The sequence below is a fragment of the Zootoca vivipara genome, chromosome 14 (genome assembly GCF_963506605.1).
Source record: "Zootoca vivipara chromosome 14, rZooViv1.1, whole genome shotgun sequence".
Lineage (NCBI taxonomy): Eukaryota > Metazoa > Chordata > Lepidosauria > Squamata > Lacertidae > Zootoca > Zootoca vivipara.
The window spans coordinates 46040512-46059191 of NC_083289.1; the positions used below are offsets into that span (position 1 = coordinate 46040512).

The following is an 18680-nucleotide window of genomic DNA, read 5'->3' on the forward strand; positions in this document are numbered from 1 at the left end:
TCTTGAAATTGTTGGACTATAATTCCCACCCTCAGAAGAGCGGTGGAGGCTGGTTCCCATTGGAACGGGTAGGGGAGGAGCCAGGGAGCCCAACACTAGGTGGCGCCAGAGCCCCAGACAAGCACAGACAAGTTATTCCAGCCCCTACTCCCAAAGAACAAAAACAGGAGAAACTCTTGTGGCACCTTAGGTAAAGGTAAAGAGACCCCTGACCATTAGGTCCAGTCGCGGACGACTCTGGGGTTGCGGCACTCATCTCGCTTTACTGGCTGAGGGAGCCGGCGTACAGTTTCTGGGTCATGTGGCCAACATGACTACGCCACTTCTGGTGAAACCAGAACAGCACACAGAAATGGTGTTTACCTTCCTGCTGGAGTGGTACCTATTTATCTACTTGCAGTTTGACATGCTTTCAAACTGCTAGGTTGGCAGGAGCAGGGAAGCTGGCCAGCGTCGCAGAAGGCGGTCCCCACTCTGCTCCATGCCGGTTTAGCGTGGCACACAGGAGCCAACCGAGCGGGTGGCAAGGGTCCATGGGCCGGTTAAACGACCCCTATGGTTGCCGACCCCTGCTAAAGATGAACAGAGCAGCCCTCACCTTAGTGTCTTCAGCGAACGCAATGACGGAAGCGCTTTGGCTAACTTCTCTGCCCCCAGGTCTGTTATTTTGTTCCCCGACAGGCTAGGAAGAAAGCATTGCAAAGTTCAGGACCTGCACTTAGCTCCTTTGGAGACAAGGGTGACGGCGAGGGTGGCATTTCTCCCGCCTTAAACCAGGCAGCTTACTTTAATGTTTCCAGGTAGGACAAGCGAGGAAGGACGCTGGTGAGGCTAGACACTCCTTCGTCTCCGATCTCGTTCTCGTTGGGAGAATCCAAGCTGCAAAAATGACAGGGAAAGATGGTCACCAAAGCTGGGTGCCTCCCCCCCTCCCTGCCGAGCGTTGGCAAGAGCCCACTGGGTCCCAGGCACCTTCGGTAAAGGTAAGGGACTTGCAAATGGCAGGTGACTAAGTCGTGGGATAGGAGAGCTGAAAATAATGCCAATATTGGTAAAGGGAAAAGGGAAAGGACCCCTGGATGGTTAAGTCTCGTCAAAGGCAACTATGGGGTTGCAGTGCTCATCTCGCTTTCAGGCTGAGGGAGCCGGCGTTTGTCCACAGACAGCTTTCCGGGTCATGTGGCCAGCACGACTAAACCGCTTCTGGCTCAACTGGAGACACTGTGACGGACACTGTGACCTTCCCGCCACAGCGGTACCTATTTATCTGCTTGCACTAGTGTGCATTCAAACTAAAGTGGTACCTGGACATCAGAATGCCTCGCCTTCCGAAGGTTTCAACTTACGAAGTCGGCAAACCCGGAAGTATTTTCACCGTGCGCGCGGTCCGCGCATGCGCAGAAGTGCACAACCGCGCTTCGCGCATGCGCAAAATGGACGCTTCGACATCCGAAGGTTTTGACTTACGAAGAGCACCGCGGAATGGATCGCCTTCGTAAGTCAAGGTACCACTGTACTAGGTTGGCAGGAGCTGGGACAGAGCAACAGGAGGTCACCCTGTCATGGGTATTTGAACCGCCGACCTTCCGATTGGCAAGCCCAAGAGCCTCAGTGGTTTAGACCACAGCGCCACCCGCGTCCCAGGCACCTACATAGGCTCTGTGTCCATGGTCATTTCAGAGGCAGCAGCGCCAGCAGCCAGCCTCCCCCAAAGATGGACCTATGCCCTTCTCACTCCTTCTTCCTCCCAGCAGCCCTTGCCTCCCCCCCCCCCCGAGCAGTTACCCTGGCAACCTTCCAAATACCCAGTCTCTGCTGACACCTGGGGCAAGGGGGTCAGAGTTCCCTTATATGGAATTAGTGTCCCTCAATTATTCTTTTGATAGCTCAGCCAGGTTGTTTTGCATCAGCAACAACAGACAACACGGTTGATGTTGGCGAAACCATGAAAAGGTAAACCACCGTGAGGTGCAAATATTTGTATAAACAACCTTCACATATACAAGGGGATTCAAAAATGTGTGCAAAATCTCATGCTCAAAGTCATAAAAGTCCAGTAGAACGTGCAATAATCTAGTCTGACCATAAAGTGCTATGATGTATCATGCGTTCTTATCTCTTCCCATATGTTCTTATCCGACGGGTGGCCAGCTTCTTTCCCGTTTCACAGGAATGGTTTCCTCAGGGGGGGGGGGGACTCTTTCAAAGGTTCATATGTGAAGGCTTAACAAGACCGCCAAAGCTCACAATTCTCAAAGATACATCATGGCACTTTATGGTCGGACTTGATTATTGCACGTTCTACTGGACTTTTAAGACTTTGAGCATGAGATTTTGCACACATTTTTGAATCTCCTTGTATATGTGAAGGTTGTTTATAGAAATATTTGCACCTCACGGAGATTGTTTTGCATCAGCTAGCCCAGAAATTCCTTTGCAGCTTGCATTGCACGTCCATATCACAAATAACCCAAATCCTAGCATTTATTCATTTCTAGGGTTTACCCTAAACGTATAACAATATTGTGGTGATGTAGAGGGAGTTGTGACAGCTTTTGGTCTTTTATCGATGTCTGCGTATATCTTGTTTTCCATCTGCGTCAACTGGAGGCATGGCTCCCATTCAGCTCTCCCCACCGCTTTGCCACTCACTCTAAATGTTGCAGGGCAGGAAATGTGCCCAGGATCCCCACCAGCTTTCGGAAGCCCGTCAAGCCACAGACACGACCCAATCTGCACAGCAAAGAAGAAAATAACTTGTTGGTGCCTCCCGCCCCCTGCCCCCAGATGTCTCAAAGCACAGCCGGCAATGTTCGTTTCTGCCTCTTCCAAGGGACTGAGTCAAGTCCCATCCCCAAACATGTCTGGAGAGGCGGCGGGAGAAGGGGAAACAGTATCTCGAAACCACATCGGACCATCAATTCCTCTAACTCAGTACAGTGGTACCTCGGTTGAAGAGCGGCCCTGTTTACGAACCATTCGGTTTAAGGACTCCGCAAAACCAGAGGTAGCGTCCCAGTTTGCAAACTTTACCTCAGTCTACGAATGGAAGCTGAACAATGGAAGGGCACCGGCAACAGGAGGTCTCATTAGGGAAAGACCTACAGATGAAACTCGAAAAATTAGAATATCGCCGAAAAGTGCATTTATTTCAGTAACGCAACTTAAAAGGTGACACCAATATATGAGATACGGTAGATGCATGACATGCAAAGCACGATATGTCGAGCCTTTATTTGTTGTAATTGTAATTATTTGTCATTAGGCGGGTCAATTAGAAATGGAATGGAATGAATGAAATGTATTTATTTTTTGTTTATTTTTGTATTATTGTAACTATTTGTTTTATTACTGTGGAGTTTCCAAAAGAAGGCTTATGTAAAAATTAAAATAAAAAATAAAAAATAATAAGTTGCTGTCAGGGGGACTCCCTACAGGGAGTCTCCCCCCCCCATCATTCTGACCAGCACTTCGCCCAGCGACAGCGCTAGCAGCGGGTCAGGGGAAAGCGGAATGAAAGGCTCAGCGAGGCATCAGAGCCCTGGCAACGCTCTGGGGAACAGACGGTGGACGAAGGGCTCAGCGACGTATCGGAGCCCCTGCACCACTCTGACCATCTAGGGGAAGAGGGACGGCTCAGGGAGGCGTTGGAGCCCAGGCACCGTCCCAGCCAGCGAGGGGAAGAAGGGAAACCGCTCCTTCCGGTGCCCGAATTGAGGCGCGCACCCAAACGCAGGGCAAAGGGGCGGCGTTTCAGGATGCCCCGGTTATTACGCTGGCCCCGAAGCCATTGCCAGGTTCTGAGAGTGACTAGGCTGTCATATTTTCTGCTATCTCTGCACTGTAAATAGTATGCACAATAAAACCTTTAAAGACACAACGGACTGGAGCATCTTTACTCGGGAGTAGCCGCAACAGCTCCCTGACAGTTTCATTACTGAAATAAATGCACTTTTTGACAATATTCTAATTTTCTGAGTTTCACCTGTACATTGGCTCCCAGTACGTTTCCGAGCACAATTCAAAGTGTTGGTGCTGACCTTAAAAGCCCTCAACAGCCTCGGTCCAGTATACCACCCCTGAAATATACTCGGAGTCAAGAGTGAATTTCATGCTCTTTATTCAGCTCATAGTCATCAAGGAGGAGAAGAGAAGACGAATGGCTCTTTTCCCCAAACCATCTGCTTATATACATTATTTACACAATGGGCCTTGCGTGATTGGCTACTTCAGGGCTACACCTGTGGGCCAATTATATTATGGATTGACTTCTGCCTGCAGCCTGATTGGCTGCTCCTACAGGCCAATCAGGTAGCAGATTCACTTCTGCCAGCCGCCTGATTGGCTGCTCCAGCAGGCCAATCAGGTTGCGGATTTACTTCCACCTGGAGTTGGATTGGGTAGCTCCCGCTGATTCTGAATCCTATTGTTCTTGGATTCAGCTCAGTACATAACAACCCCCATCATTCAGCCCGGACACTGAGGTCCAGCGCCGAGGACCTTCTGGCGGTTTCCTCGCTGCAAGAAGCCAAATTACAGGGAACCAGGCAGAGGGCCTTCTCGGTAGTGGCACCCGCCCTGTGGAACGCCCTCCCACCAGATGTCAAAAAGAAAAATAACTACCAGACTTTTAGGAGACATCTGAAGGCAGCCCTGTTTAGGGAAGCTTTTAATGCTTAATAGATTATTGTATTTTAAATAATAATAATAATAATAATAATAATAATAATAATAATAATATATTTATTATTTATTATTTATTCTCCGCCTATCTGGCTGGGTTTCCCGCGCATTCTGGGTGGCTTCCAACAAATACCAAAATACACAGATTAAAAACTTCCCTAAGTTTTTAAGCTGGATCTCAGTGTCCGGGCTGAACAATGGGGGTGGAGACATTCCTTCAGGTATATAGGACCGAGGCCGTTTAGGGCTTTAAAGGTTAGCACCAACACTTTGAATTGTGCTCGAAAACGTACTGGGAACCAATGTCGGTCTCTTAGGACCGGTTATTATTATTATTATTATTATTATTATTATTAAGAACAGTTTCGGTTTAAGAACGGACTTCCGGAACGGATGAAGTTCGTAACCCAAGGTACCACTGTACACTGCCTGGCAGTGGCTCACTGGAGGTTTCAGGCAAGGGGACATTCCCAACGCAATCCTGCATGGGATGGGAAGATAGGAAACTCCCCGTCTCCCTGGACTGATTTACTGAACTTCCTCCATTGCTAGACAGATGCACTTAGGGTTGCTGACCTCGCTTCCCCTTCGTTCTCCAGGCCTCCCTTGTGAGAAGCGACATCATTTGTGTTTCTGCCGCTGAGATGCAAGAACAAGAATGGCTCCTTGCACTCTGCACCGTAGCTGATTAGAACTAGGACACTCCCCCCCCTTCAAGCAGGTATTTCCTGTAACAATCCTAGGTCTCAGGACTCAGCTACATTAGCCAAAAACAGCGTTTTGAATGCGTTATAAACATGCAACACTAGGTGGTGCTGGAGAGCAAAAAGAAAATTCTATGTGATTTTCCTAGCTATAATAATTCATGCAGCTGTCAATAAATTTGTGAGCAAGTCCTTCATAGCCTGCGAACCTTCCAGCCCATCGAAAAATTGATAATAGTGCTACCTCTGGACTTTTGGTCAGCTTTAACCCAGTGATTTCTGTTATCTCTTTAAACGCTCTTTGCCAGAAAACTGTACATATTTCCACCCCCAAAAGATCCATTTTAAAAACCCTCTCTTACTTACGTGAATTCTAATTGTTTAAGCTCTGCGACGGCAGGGAGGAGGCGGATGCTACCACCAGCTGATTCTGCCTCGCTGAACGAAACAACAATAAGAATTTGGTTAGATATATTATCAGGGCTTGAATATTTTCGAAAAAGATGAAGGTGACACAACCCCAACCCCAGAACGCATTTCTTCTAGGGTGTAAAGTAAACCATGCGTCTTGGGCTGTCTCAGGAGAAATTGTAGGTATGCTATACCCTGCTATGGACTGCATTTATTTATCACATTTATATCCCACTTGTTTTCTCCAAGGAGTTCAAAGCGGCATGCACAAATCTCCTCTGCTCCTCATTTAATTCCCACAGCAACCCTGAGAGGTAGGTCATGGCCGAAGGGGGATTCGAACCTGGTCTCTTCCAGGTCCTTATCTGACCTTTTATCCATTATGTTGGTGATTCCTTCACTACAGGGGCTAATTTATAGGCTGAACTGTGGGGCAAGGCTGTTGCTGGACTCCAATTCCCTTACTCTGTCTGTCTTGGCCCCTGTCTGTCTTGGCCCCTTACTCTTCCCTGTCAGGCTTCAGGGAAACAGACCCCCCCTCCCTTGCAGAAGGCTGCCAGTAATGGAAAAACAAGAGGCTCTTACCAAGGTACTTTATTCAATATTCACAGAGAGTGACGTAAGATGCCGTCTCTAGGGTAATGGCGTTGCTCCAAGTAAAGCCCCTCCGTCTCTCCTATGGTACGTCATCACTATGTTGGCTGATCTGTGCTTTCTGCCTCTGAGCTTTCTGTTCCCCTACTTTCAATGCCCCCTGGGTCCGAGGGGAAGAGGGCAGTTGGATGCGGTCCGCCCCAGGTGTCATCACAGAGGGGGTTGACATTCAGTGCACCGCCCGCCTGTGACTCCCAAGCCTACCCCGAACCGTCGGGGGAAGGGGGGATCTGCGCTGCTTTACCGGTGGCCTTCCCCCCCTTCCCCCTTTGTTTTGATAGCTCAGGGGAGGCTTGGGAGTCGTGGGTGGGCAGCGCGCTGTTGCACCCTGCTCCCGGGCTGCTCCCGGGGGGAGGGGAAGCCTCCCCCGAGCTATCAAAAGGAAGAGGGAAGGAAGGAAGGCAGGCTGCTGGCAAAGCGGCGTGGCTCCCTCCCCCCCCCGCCGGCCATGGCTCACTCTGCCCCCTGGGCGTCTCGGCCCCTGGGACACTCGCTGCCGGCGGCGCCCCCTGGGATGCTTGCCCTGCTGCCCTGGGACGCTTGCCCCATCCCCCTGGCCCTGCCCCCAGGTGCAGAGGATGTGAGTCACACCGGGTGCTGGAGCAGCTAGCTCTGCCTCTGGAAGCGGGGCCAGGAATGCTTTCTAATGATAATGTGTCAGCCAGCTGCTGTTTCTCTGCTGCTTCCCCTCCTCTTCTCCCATTATCTCCCAGCTTTGTCCCTCTTCTGTCTTAAGAGTCATGCCCTTCTGCAAACCACCGTTCTAAATCTATACTGTCCTCCTCTTCTCGGGAAGGTCCAGGAGGAGGGGGAGGCAGTCTCCACCATTCCTCCTCCGATGTCCAGTCCCTGACAGTAATATACATTTAGATACAGTGATACTGACCAAAAAAAGAATGTTATAAGAAAAAAACTGCTCCTTTCCCCCTTATGGGGTATCCAAGTGCCCGTATAGAGTCCTTATGTGGGTTCTCTTTTGGTAGGAGAAAAGAACAGAGGCCAACCAGAGAATATTGAGAAGCAAAGCAGCTAGTAAGCCTGATATTCATTAAACTGTTGCAACAGGGTGCTCACCCACGCAGGGAGGTAGGAGAGGAACCCAGAACATTGGTGTGCAAGCTCTTATAGAGACTTTTGAAATTGCCTACCCTGTTTCCATGTGCTGCTCTGGTTCTCCAGAAGCAGCTTTGTCATGCTGGCCACATGACCTGGAAGCTGTACACCAGCTCCCTCAGCTAATAATGCGAGATGAGCGCTTGGCCTTGGCCTTTAAAGCAAGATGAGTGGCGCAACTCCAGAGTCGGTCATGACTAGACCTAATGGTCAGGGGTCCCTTTACCTTTTTACCCTGCAGCTCAAGACCCTCCCCCCCCCCAAACGTCATATATACATCACAGAAAGAGGTGGTCCCCAGCAGAAATTTGAGTGTGTTGCTTCTCTCCTGTCTGCCAGGATACCTGATAATGCCTTATTTGATTGCCTTTTCCGGGTAGCCTGGCCATTTCTTTGAGAGGGTAAATACTTAGTTCCCGAATCTCTTATGCATATCAATAGTGTGCTCAGCTTAACAGATGCTTGCCAGACTGTATTTGCAGGGAGCATAGCTGCCAAGTCTCCCGTTTTTCACGGGAAACCCCTGTATTTTAAACTGTTTCCCGCTGGCAGCCCGGATTGGAAAAAGTCCCGTAAATTTCCTACCTGCCAGGGAGGCTCCATTTTGGGTGCCGGCGCCACCTGATTTCCGGTGCCCAGACATGGGTAGCGCGGCACCGGAAGTCACTTCTACGCATGTCCGAACATGTGTAGAAGCGACTTCTGGTGCCGCTCTGCCCATGCCTGGGCACCGAAAATTGGGCAGAGCGGCACCGGAAGTTGCTTCTACGCATGTCCGGACATGCGTAGAAGCAACTTCTGGTGCCGCGCTACCCATGTATGGACACTGGAAATCGGGCGGCGCCAGCACCGGAAGTTGCTTCTACGCATGTCCGGACATGCGTAGAAGCGACTTCCGGTGCTGCGCCACTGCTGATCCTGCATTTTTCAGCGGGAGACTTGGCAGCTATGGCAGGGAGGTGTAAGCCCCTATAGTCCAAAGACAATGGGAAAGCTTTTCCCATTTCCTTCCTCCTTGCAGAGAAATATTTGAGGCCAATTTGAGAGAGGCAAAATGGCTTCAGGATTGTTCTCCTGTACTATTTCAGACACATGATTTATATACTTATGTATGTGTTTGCCTTGTATATATATGACCTTAGAATTCCCATGACAAGAAAAAAAACCCTCCTACCTTTGGGTCATTTTCTCCTGCATGTCGACAAGAGCACAGAGATCATCAATGTCCCTCATTGTCTTGGCTTTGAACGGAACAACCATAAACTTCTCAACGGCAGATTGCAGTTGGTCTGTTTCCTCGGCTTCCCACAACTGCCTCCAGAGCCGGACTGCATCGCTGAGGGATGCCCTGCAGAGAATCAACATGCCACACTGAGGTTGAGAGCGCCGTCTGTGCGAAAGATGGGGAACCTCAGGCAATCCACTCCACAGACTTCAATGGGTCCCTGGGCCCCATGACCAGGAGCTTGGCCGTTGCTGACGTGCAACACCCACGAACATCACCACCCCAAACATACCTGAACGATGCAACATTCTTCAGGGTGACCAGCTGTCTGAATCCTTCCGAGTCAATGGCGCTCCCTCTCAAATCTAAAGCAAACTTCCTTTTGGCTTGTTTGATGACAGAGTGGAGAATGTAGACATGGGGTGGCGTGAGAGCAAACCCCAAGAAAGAGAGGTCACACTTGAGTTCTAAAGCCATTTGCTTCAAAAGGCAAGGATCTCCCGCTTCGTGGAGACAGTGGAGGAGATCAAGGAGCTTGTCCGGACTCAAATTACGCTCCATGAGTTTCCGGACGTATTTCGAGAAGCTTCTCTGCTTCTTGGTGGCCATTCTCTTGGTGTCCATCTCCCCCTCCTCTCTGAAAAGGACAGAGGAGCTCAGCTTGCCCCCTAAAAACAGCAAGCCGGACAAAAAACAAGGTACCAAGCTCCAAGAGGAGAGAAACTTCTTGGATTTGGAGAGCAGCCGGAGGTATTTGGTGAGCGTTTTGTCCTTGATCTCTTTAGCCAGCACCAAATGCAGCGCAACCAGGAAATTTTGGACCACAAAGCTAGGGAACACATAGCCACATTCCTCTTTCCCGCTGCTCGAGTCTTTCGGGAATGCGAGGGGGGCCACCAGTCCGCAGCTGAGAGCAAACTCCTTCACTTCCGTGGACGGAAAGTTGTAGCTCATGAGTGCGTTCCGGTGGTCCTCTCCGGAAGACCAGGCCACCTGAGCTAAAGCGGCGATATTCTGGTGCTTGGGGGTTGAGGAACGCATCAGTTTTTGGAGTAGGAACTTGGCCAACAGGCCGGTAAGCGTGGAAGGCAGTTCCTTGCCCCCCACTTCAGACACAGCCTCGCAAACGAACCGACACAGGTCAGGAGTGTAGCAATGGCTGAATAGGTAAGGGCAGTTCCTGATCAAAGCCACCGTCTCGCCACAGCAGGGCGATCCTTCGAAGTACTGAGCAATGTAGGACTCGGCTTGCTGCGTGGAGAACCCTGCCAGTTCGAGCGCCGCGTCCACCTTCGATAAATGCTGCTGCAACTTGTCCTTGGGGCGGGAGGTTAGCAGTACCGTGCAGCCGCCGAGAACCTTCTTCTGGAAGATACTGGCCAAGATGCCTCCAATATCCAAGGGCTCCTTGTGGGGCAGGCTGTCCACACCAGGTGTTAAGCCATCCCGGTCCTTCAGCTCTTCAAAACCATCAAAAATGAGGAGGACCTTTTCTGGGTACCGCAGGACGTGCCTATAGATGTCGTCACCGCCATCTTGAGGCCCAGCGGAGAGCTCAAACAGCAGCTGCTTGAGGCTGTAGCGGTTTTCAGGGAGGAGGCCCAGCATCCGGCAATCGAATCGGAAAAGGAAGCCATAATTGGGCAAAAGGCCTCTGGACCAGTCCAGGCAGATCTTCTGGACCAGCAGGCTTTTCCCCATTCCGGCTTTCCCCAAGACGACGATGACTTTGGTTCCCTGGTTGTTCTTCCACGGCAGCTGAAAGAGCTGGCTGCTCCCCGCAACCTTCCCTTTCTCTCTAAGGTTGCAGGGCCTCAGGTCGGCATTTTTCCCGGCGTTCTTGCTTTCCACGAGGCACAGCGCCAAGTCGCGTTCGATGTAAAGGCGGTCCAGGGCGAACTCTCGCTCCATGGGCGCAAATTGGCATGTCTCCCGGAAGTGGTCTTTTAGCCTCCTGCGAAACGCATCCACAGGGCCTAGGATTAAAAAGAAAAGAAGGCTATTTTTTATCACATGTGGTGGTCTTGTAGTAAGGTTAAAGCATACTGGGAAATGATATACAATGAAATGAAAAGGATGTTTAAAATAACCTTTGTATAAAAACAACAACACAGAAGTTCTTCTTTTGGGAATTATAGGGACAGAACTACCTAAAATGCTTGGGATGCTTGGAATGAACTAATTCAGATGAACTAATTCAAAACAGTCCATATTACACCTGAAAGTGGTTCCTATCATTTCTGGGTGAGCTAAATGTTCACATCACACTGTGCATGTGTGTGTGTTTGTTTTAATGTTTTCTTTGTCCCCTTAGCAGAGCAGCTTGTAAAATTCTGAAGACTGAAAAAGAAAATGCTGAGGACCACGGGAATGAATTGTCAATTGAAGAGAATTAATCCCTTTTTGGAAGGGGTGAACCAAAACTGCAAATAATTTTTTTTTTCAAATGAACTTGCCAAGCATTTTGACAACTGCATAAAAATCATCCCAAGCGGCATAAAATCCTTCCAGATGGACCTTATGTGCAGAGTCTTTTTTAACAGGGCGTCCACCATCCTTTTGCAAGCAGCTCTTCTTTTATCTTCCTTTCATCCATTCTTTGTCATTCTTAAGGTGGAAAACGTGGCTTTCTGAAATGTTGAATGAACCAGACCAGCAGCAGGAAAAATCCCTCAGTGTGGGTGTTTTTGTTTTTTTGCCCATCTTTCGGCCTTTACCTGTCAGGTTTTGGCGGGTGCGTGGTTTTGATGTGAATAATGGAACTTCTGAAGACATTCCTCAAAAACAGGGATGAGGGATCTGTGGCCACAAGTGAGCCTCTCCTGCTCTCAAATTACCTGGCTTGCAGCACCGGCCCTTGGCATTGAAACAGGTTAAAAAGCAGCATCACTCACCTGGTCGTTTGTGAGCTTGCTCTGAAGGAACAGGTGGGGCTCCAGGTCCTTTGTCAACCACAGCTACATCTATGAGTCAAAGGGGAGCAGACTGAAACACAGCAGGCCTGTAAACCCCCTGTAACATCCCCCCCCACCGTGGGAAACCCAGCCTTAAGTCTTGCTTTAGCCTAATCCTATATAATAATGTCCAAGTTGTCCCTGCGTCCAAGTTGTCCCGTGTGTCCCTGGGGTACTGCGCATGTACCCCAGGGACACAGGGATTGGACGGAGAGACAGGACGCACACACGCGCGCGCTCTCCCCCCCCCACCTACCGTTTCCCTGCGGCTGTCAACCGCCGCTCCTGGCTGGACTGAGCGTTGGCGGGGGGGGGAAGCGCGCACGTGTGTGCGTCCAGCGAGGATAGGTCTCCTTCCTGTCGCCTCCCGTTTGAGCTGGTAGTGGCGCTCCTGCTGACGGGGCAGCCGGTCACCCCCGCCGAAGCCTCCCAGTCCCCGGGCTCCGGCTCCTGCTGCTTTGGCTCCGGCGGCCAGGCTTTCCCCATCGTCGTCGTAGGCGAAGCCCGCGACGAAGCGCACTATGGCTGAGGGAGGCGGCTAGGCCCAGGCGCCGGACTCCGCCTCCCCTCGCGCCTTCCCCTCGCGCGCTCGACGGAGGAGCCCGTAAGAGGAGCGGCGAGGCCACGGCCTTCCCTCCCTCTCTGCACTCAGCTGTGGGGCACGACGGGATAGCGAGTTTGTTTACTTGCGTTCCTGGCGCGCCCCGCAGCAGAGTGCAGAGCGCACGAGAGAGAGAGAGAGAGAGAGAGAGAGAGAGAGAGAGAGAGAGTGCTCCCTCTCACATATCCTCTAGCGCCCGTTTTCTAAACGGGCTGAACAACACTAGTTAATGCATAAAGGGGTTAATGTCATAGAGTAAGCTGTCCTCCCAGGCTTAGCTAGGTCATTCACTTGGGGACAGACATGAGGTGGCGCTGTGGTCTAAACCACCGAGCCTCTTGGGCTTGCCGATCAGAAGGTCGGCGGGTCGAATCCCCGCGACGGGGTGAGCTCCCGTTGCTCGGTCGCAGCTCCTGCCAACCTAGCCATTCGAAAGCACACCAGTGCAAGTAGATAAATAGGTACCACTGTGGCGGGAAGGTAAATGGCATTTCCATGTTCTCTGGCACTCGTCACAGTGTCCTGTTGCGCCAGAAGCGGTTTAGTCCTGCTGGCCACATGACCTGGAAAGCTGTCTGTGGACAAACGCCAGCTCTCTTGGCCTGAAAGCGAGATGAGTGCTGCAACCCCATAGTCGCCTTTGACTGGACCTAACTGCCCAGGGCTCCTTTACCTTTTTACCTTGGGAAGAAGGTAATCAATTGCTGTGCCTCTATCTACCTGAGAAGCTCAGTGTGTAAAGAGGTCTGAGCTGCTTGAACCTTGGGGTCCCTTCCAACTCCACAGTTCTATGATTCCATGAATGCACCCTGCACCCGTGTTTGCATTGCAATAGCAAAGGGTTTTAAACGCACAAGCAAAAATCTGATACGAACCACTGATTCTTTTTACCTGGAATCCCATGGTCCCCTGGAGGCATTTTTGACTGATAAACCAATAGTGCATGGGGCCTGTCAGCAGCGAAAGAGCACGGCTAGCCTGTGGGTTCACACTTGTTATCAAACTGAAGGAGCAGCTCTGCAAAAGGGCAGATTTGGGGACTGTATACTGCTGACGGGTGCCTCTAATTTTAAAGGGCTTTTAAAAAACAAAAAACAAAAGAAGTCCATTCAGTTCTTATAAATATCTTTATTAGGTTGCAGCCAACACCAGTCCTACTCAGAGTAGCCCCCTTGCAAATGATAGACATGGGTCCCACAGGGTGACTGATTTCTGAGTAAAGCTTAAAGGCAAAGGGACCCCTGACCATTAGGTCCAGTCGTGACCAACTCTGGGGTTGCGGCGCTCATCTCGCATTATTGGCCGAGGGAGCCGGCGTACAGCTTCCAGGTCATGTGGCCGGCATGACAAAGCTGCTTCTAGCAAACCAGAGCAGTGCACAGAAATGCCGTTTACCTTCCCGCCGGAGCGGTACCTATTTATCTACTTGCACTTTGGACGTGCTTTCGAACTGCTAGGTTGTCAGGAGCTGGGACCGAGCAACGGGAGCTCGCCCCGTCACAGGGATTCGACCCGCCGACCTTCTGATCGGCAAGCCCTAGGCTCTGTGGTTTAACCCACAGCGCCACCCACATTCTATGTTGCCACAGCACTAAACCTCTGGGGGGCAGCAGAGAGTGAGGAAAGCGCAGCTGATGCTTTCAGCAGGATTGGAAAGATATTCTATTCTATCTGCACTCGATGAATGTCTTCCAAAAGCCAAAGGGAACTTAACCTTAATCATACCTTTGCATTTGCAAGTGGGGAGGATTTTAAATTTTATTTTAGAGATCAGGGCCACAGCCCCAATGGAAGGACATCTAACCCTAGCCTCTCATGCAATTCTCCCAACAAGGGTCACCCCCCCAGTCCAGATGCTGATATTGCAACCAACAGCAGTTGGGGAGAAATAACAAGGGGGGAGAGGGGTGCAAATAATGGACAATTGCAGCAAAAATCACGATGCTTACCAGAACAGGCATTAATGACGGCACCTTCTGGCTCAGCAAGAATATTCACGCGCTGATTGAGAGGCTCGAAGGCAAAGACTACCTGAATATCTTCCACGCCGAGCGGGCAGTAGTACAGGTTGGGGCTTGCAAGAGGTTCTGCAAACGTGGAGAGAGGGGTTTGATCATCAACATCAGCTCACCAACAATCCTCTGAAGAAGCAACCCATTGCCCCTGCTGCTACAACTGCAACAACAGGGCTCATTCTGGTTGTAACTCAAGGGTTAATTCCATTAGCGTTAAAGTCAGCTAGCAACCAGGCAGACTGGCAGGATCTTCACGTGCTCTGATTTGCAGTGTAGTTCTGAGGGAGTTTCTACACACACACACACTCTCCCTGTATGTTTAATTGCAAGTCTTCCTGCCATTTACAAGGCCAGAAGGAAGGAATGAAGACAAAGCCATCGCTCTGTTTATTTCGACTCAAATTATACACTGATTTGTCCCATTTCCTCAACCAAGTGTATTCAGGATTTCCTTTTCCTCTGGACTCCATCTGCATTAAGTGACACAGGGCCCGCCTTGCAAGGATTGTTGCCCCTCTCCATCTGTGTGGTGGGGAGCTGTCCAGAAAAGCAGGAGGAGAGCTGCTACACGGCAGTAGCTGAGAGTGCCAGCTGGCAACCATGAAGTAATCTCCCTTTTATCATGCACTAGCTGGCCCTGCACGCGTTGCTGTGTGTTAGTCTGTGAAATGGAGGGTAATAGCCCCCCTTCAGATCCCCCTGAGCTTCAGAGTCCCCCTGTTTTACAGGTGTTATGTTTAAACAGGGGTATCCCTGTGAATCCCCCCACCCTATTCTGATCTATTAGTTATCCCGTCCCCTCTTCCCTCCAGAGAAGTTGAGGACAGTGGTAGGAGCTCAAGACGCTGCTGTCGGGTGTCTCCGATGAGATCTAGGACTCTCATGGAGGAGGCGGGGTTTTTGGGTGTGGCATAGACTCCATGGGGAGGGAGGGGGTGTAGGAGGAGGAGCTGAGGGAATAACGCCACTTGAGGGCGCTGTTTCAGTTTGTGGAAAAGCAGGTCTGTACCTGCGCAGGTATGCAATGTGAGGCATCTGAGGTTCTGTGAACACTTGGGAAGTGGCATGGATCATTGTGTCCAAATTTCAGGGCAATCGGTCAAGCGGTTACCGAGAAAAGTGGAGCCCACAGTTTCACCATTTTTACATTTATATATATAGATTTGGCAAGGAGGCCTTGAAGCAAGATGCAGTCCAGCTCCTCAGCTGCAACACAGGGTTCGGAATGAAGCCGCCCACCTTGCCGTGGGTTGCCACTGCACTGCAGTGTGGGAAGCAGGGGCTGCCGATGGGGTGACTGTCAGTGCAGTGGCGGCCCTGAAGTCTCCCTCGGGTGCTCATGAGGTCCCTGGGCCTTCACACTCACTTGCTTACCCTCTTGGCCTTCAGGGTGGCTACCCTGAAACTACGTAGAGCTGAATGAGGAATTGGAAGAATGGCACTGATAAATGGCAAAACCCAAATGGCAGGTTGCCTGGAAATGCAGAATGTATATGTGAGTGCTTTCACTGCCTCAGGCGGTGCAACGGGTGAGGGCGCCTGGCTGTTAAGCAGCAGGTTGGTGGTTCGAGGCCACTGAGTGACGGTTGTGTGCAGGAGGGTTGGACTAGATGACCCTGAGGGTCCCTTCCAACCTACAATTTATCTTATTTATTTATTTGTTTATACCCCGCCCAACTGGCTGGGTTTCCCCAGCCACTCTGGGCAGCTTCCAACAGAATATTAAAATACAATAATCTATTAAACATTTATTAAAAGCTTCCCTAAACAGGGCTGCCTTCTGATGTCTTCTAAAAGTCTGGTAGTTGTTTGACATCTGATGGGAGGGCATTCCACAGGGCGGGTGCCACCACCGAGAAGGCTCTCTGCCTGGTTCCCTGTAACTTGGCTTCTCGCAGTGAGCGAACCGCCAGAAGGCCCTCGGCGCTGGACCTCAGCGTCCAGGCAGAACGATGGGGGTGGAGACTCTCCTTCAGGTATAATGATTTTATTTTATTTAATTTAATTTATTTTGACAAAGTAATTATAAATAAATAAATGTGCACTGCACCACCGCACTATCCAACCTGCCAAAATGTCAACACCTCTTGCGATGGTTTCGACCCCTTTCCATTTTAACAGTACAAATTCTACAAACGCCCTCCCTATCTCCTCAAAATCATTCCTCCTGCCTATTCCCCGTTTTACCTGAATGGCACATGTTAATTTATCATTAAGTATATGTTTACACCCCCACCAGATGTGAAGATAATTCCCAGTTTCCTGGCATCCCCTCCCAACATAACACTGAATATTCCTTGTTCATCTGATTTAATCTAACTGGTGTTAAATAAACCTACAATTCTATGAGCCTATGAGTCTAACTCTGGCACCAACCCCAAGCTGAATGATAACATCCAGACCCACCTAGTTTCAGCAGGATTTCAATTCCTGCTTCTCTGATGCTGCCCATTGTTTTGTTTGTTTTCTCGAGCCGTTTCCAGTTATCGCGTAATGGGCTGCTTTATATTGTTTACGGGTAGCGGACTTCGGACCCAGAGATGATGACAAAAATAATTTACATAAATAAAAAGCAGCTAGGTGAAAAGTAGAAGTCCAACAGACTGAAGACAAAACACTTCTAAACATCCTTGATGCCCTGAGATACCTTACTTGAAGGTCCCAAAGTGATCTGAGGTTCTGCTTTTCCAGAGGAGCAAGCGAGGAGGCATGGTTTTTTTATTAGCCTTTCACTCCTCCAATTGCATGGATCATGTGATTCTTGAGAAAGGAAGGCAGTCTGTGTGGCTTCCATCTCTGGTACCGTTGTACTTTTTCTTTCTGCTCTGTCTTGCGACAAGACAGGATGTCTGTATGAGGGCTGCTCCTCTCATACATGTTTGTTATGTTCTACAATCTGTAACTGGGACCCAGGTGGTGCTGTGGGTTAAACCCCTGAGCCTAGGGCTTGCTGATCAGAAGGTTGGCAGTTCGAATCCCTGTGACGGGGTGAGCTCCCGTTGCTTGGTCCCAGCTCCTGCCAACCTAGCAGTTCGAAAGCACGTCAAAATGCAAGTAGATAAATAGGAACCGCTACAGTGGGAAGGTAAACAGCGTTTCCATGTGCTGCTCTGGTTTGCCAGAAGCGGCTTTGTCATGCTGGCCATATGACCTGGAAGCTATACGCCGGCTCCCTCGGCCAATAATGCGAGATGAGCGCGCAATCCCAGAGTCGGACACGACTGGACCTAATGGTCAGGGGTCCCTTTACCTTTACCTTACAATCTGTAATGAGTAGAAATAAAGTAGGTATGTCCAGATACCTCCTCACCGCCGTCTGCGCTGCTTTTACTCTGCTAGACCGGGTGCTCACAAGATTGCAGCTGTGAGTCCCAGAACACCAGGATCCCTTCCCAGGAATACTGCGCAGCTGTTCCAGTGCCGGAGGAGGCCGTGGGGCCTGCAAGAGTGTTCCATTAGCATTCCAAAACCCCTCCCTGATCTTGTTGTTGTTTAGTCATGTCCGACTCTTCGTGACCCCATGGACCACAGCACGCCAGGCACTCCTGTCTTCCACTGCCTCCCGCAGTTTGGTCACTCATGTTCGTAGCTTTGAGAACACTGTCCAACCATCTCGTCCTCTGTCGTCCCCTTCTCCTTGTGCCCTCCATCTTTCCCAACATCAGGGTCTTTTCCAGGGAGTCATGAGGTGGCCAAAGTATTGGAGCCTCAGCTTCAGGATCTGTCCTTCCAGTGAGCACTCAGGGCTGATTTCCTTCAGAATGGATAGGTTTGATCTTTTTGCAGTCCATGGGACTCTCAAGAGACTCCTCCAGCACCATAATTCAAAAGCATCAATTCTTCAGCGATCAGCCTTCTTTATGGTCCAGCTCTCACTTCCATGGTCCAGCTTTATGGTCCAGCTCTCACTACTGGGAAAACCATAGCTTTAACTATGAGGACCTTTGTCGGCAAGGCGATATCTCTGCTTTTTAAGATGCTGTCTAGGTTTGTCATTGCTTTTCTCCCAAGAAGCAGGTGTCTTTTAATTTCGTGACTGCTGTCACCATCTGCAGTGATCATGGAACCCAAGAAAGCAAAATCTATCACTGCCTCCATTTCTTCCCCTTCTATTTGCCAGGAGGTGATGGGACCAGTGGCCATGATCTTGGTTTTTTTTTTTATGTTGAGCTTCAGACCATATTTTGTGCTATTCTCTTTCACCCTCATTAAAAGGTTCTTTAATTCCTCCTCACTTTCTGCAATCTTAATTCCGGCTTGGGATTCATCCAGTCCAGCCTTTCGCATGATGAATTCTGCATATAAGTTAAATAAGCAGGG

At 50.1% G+C, this 18680-nt stretch overlaps 1 protein-coding gene across 4 annotated transcripts in view; it reads right to left on the reverse strand.

Moving 5' to 3' along the window:
- CIITA (class II major histocompatibility complex transactivator) overlaps window positions 1-18680 on the reverse strand; it is a 53884-nt gene that overhangs the window by 7893 nt on the left and 27311 nt on the right. For 3 of the 4 annotated variants that reach the window (XM_035131936.2, XM_035131938.2, XM_035131940.2), the window contains exons 8-15: window positions 14295-14432; window positions 11685-11753; window positions 9083-10766; window positions 8740-8913; window positions 5754-5825; window positions 2653-2733; window positions 787-879; window positions 599-682 (exon numbers count right to left, since the gene is read on the reverse strand). In XM_035131936.2, coding sequence (XP_034987827.2) covers window positions 599-682; window positions 787-879; window positions 2653-2733; window positions 5754-5825; window positions 8740-8913; window positions 9083-10766; window positions 11685-11753; window positions 14295-14432 — 2395 coding nt within the window. Of the gene's footprint in view, window positions 1-598; window positions 683-786; window positions 880-2652; window positions 2734-3033; window positions 3102-5753; window positions 5826-8739; window positions 8914-9082; window positions 10767-11684; window positions 11754-14294; window positions 14433-18680 lie in introns of those variants that run through there. The other variant, XM_035131942.2, reaches the window with a different exon arrangement.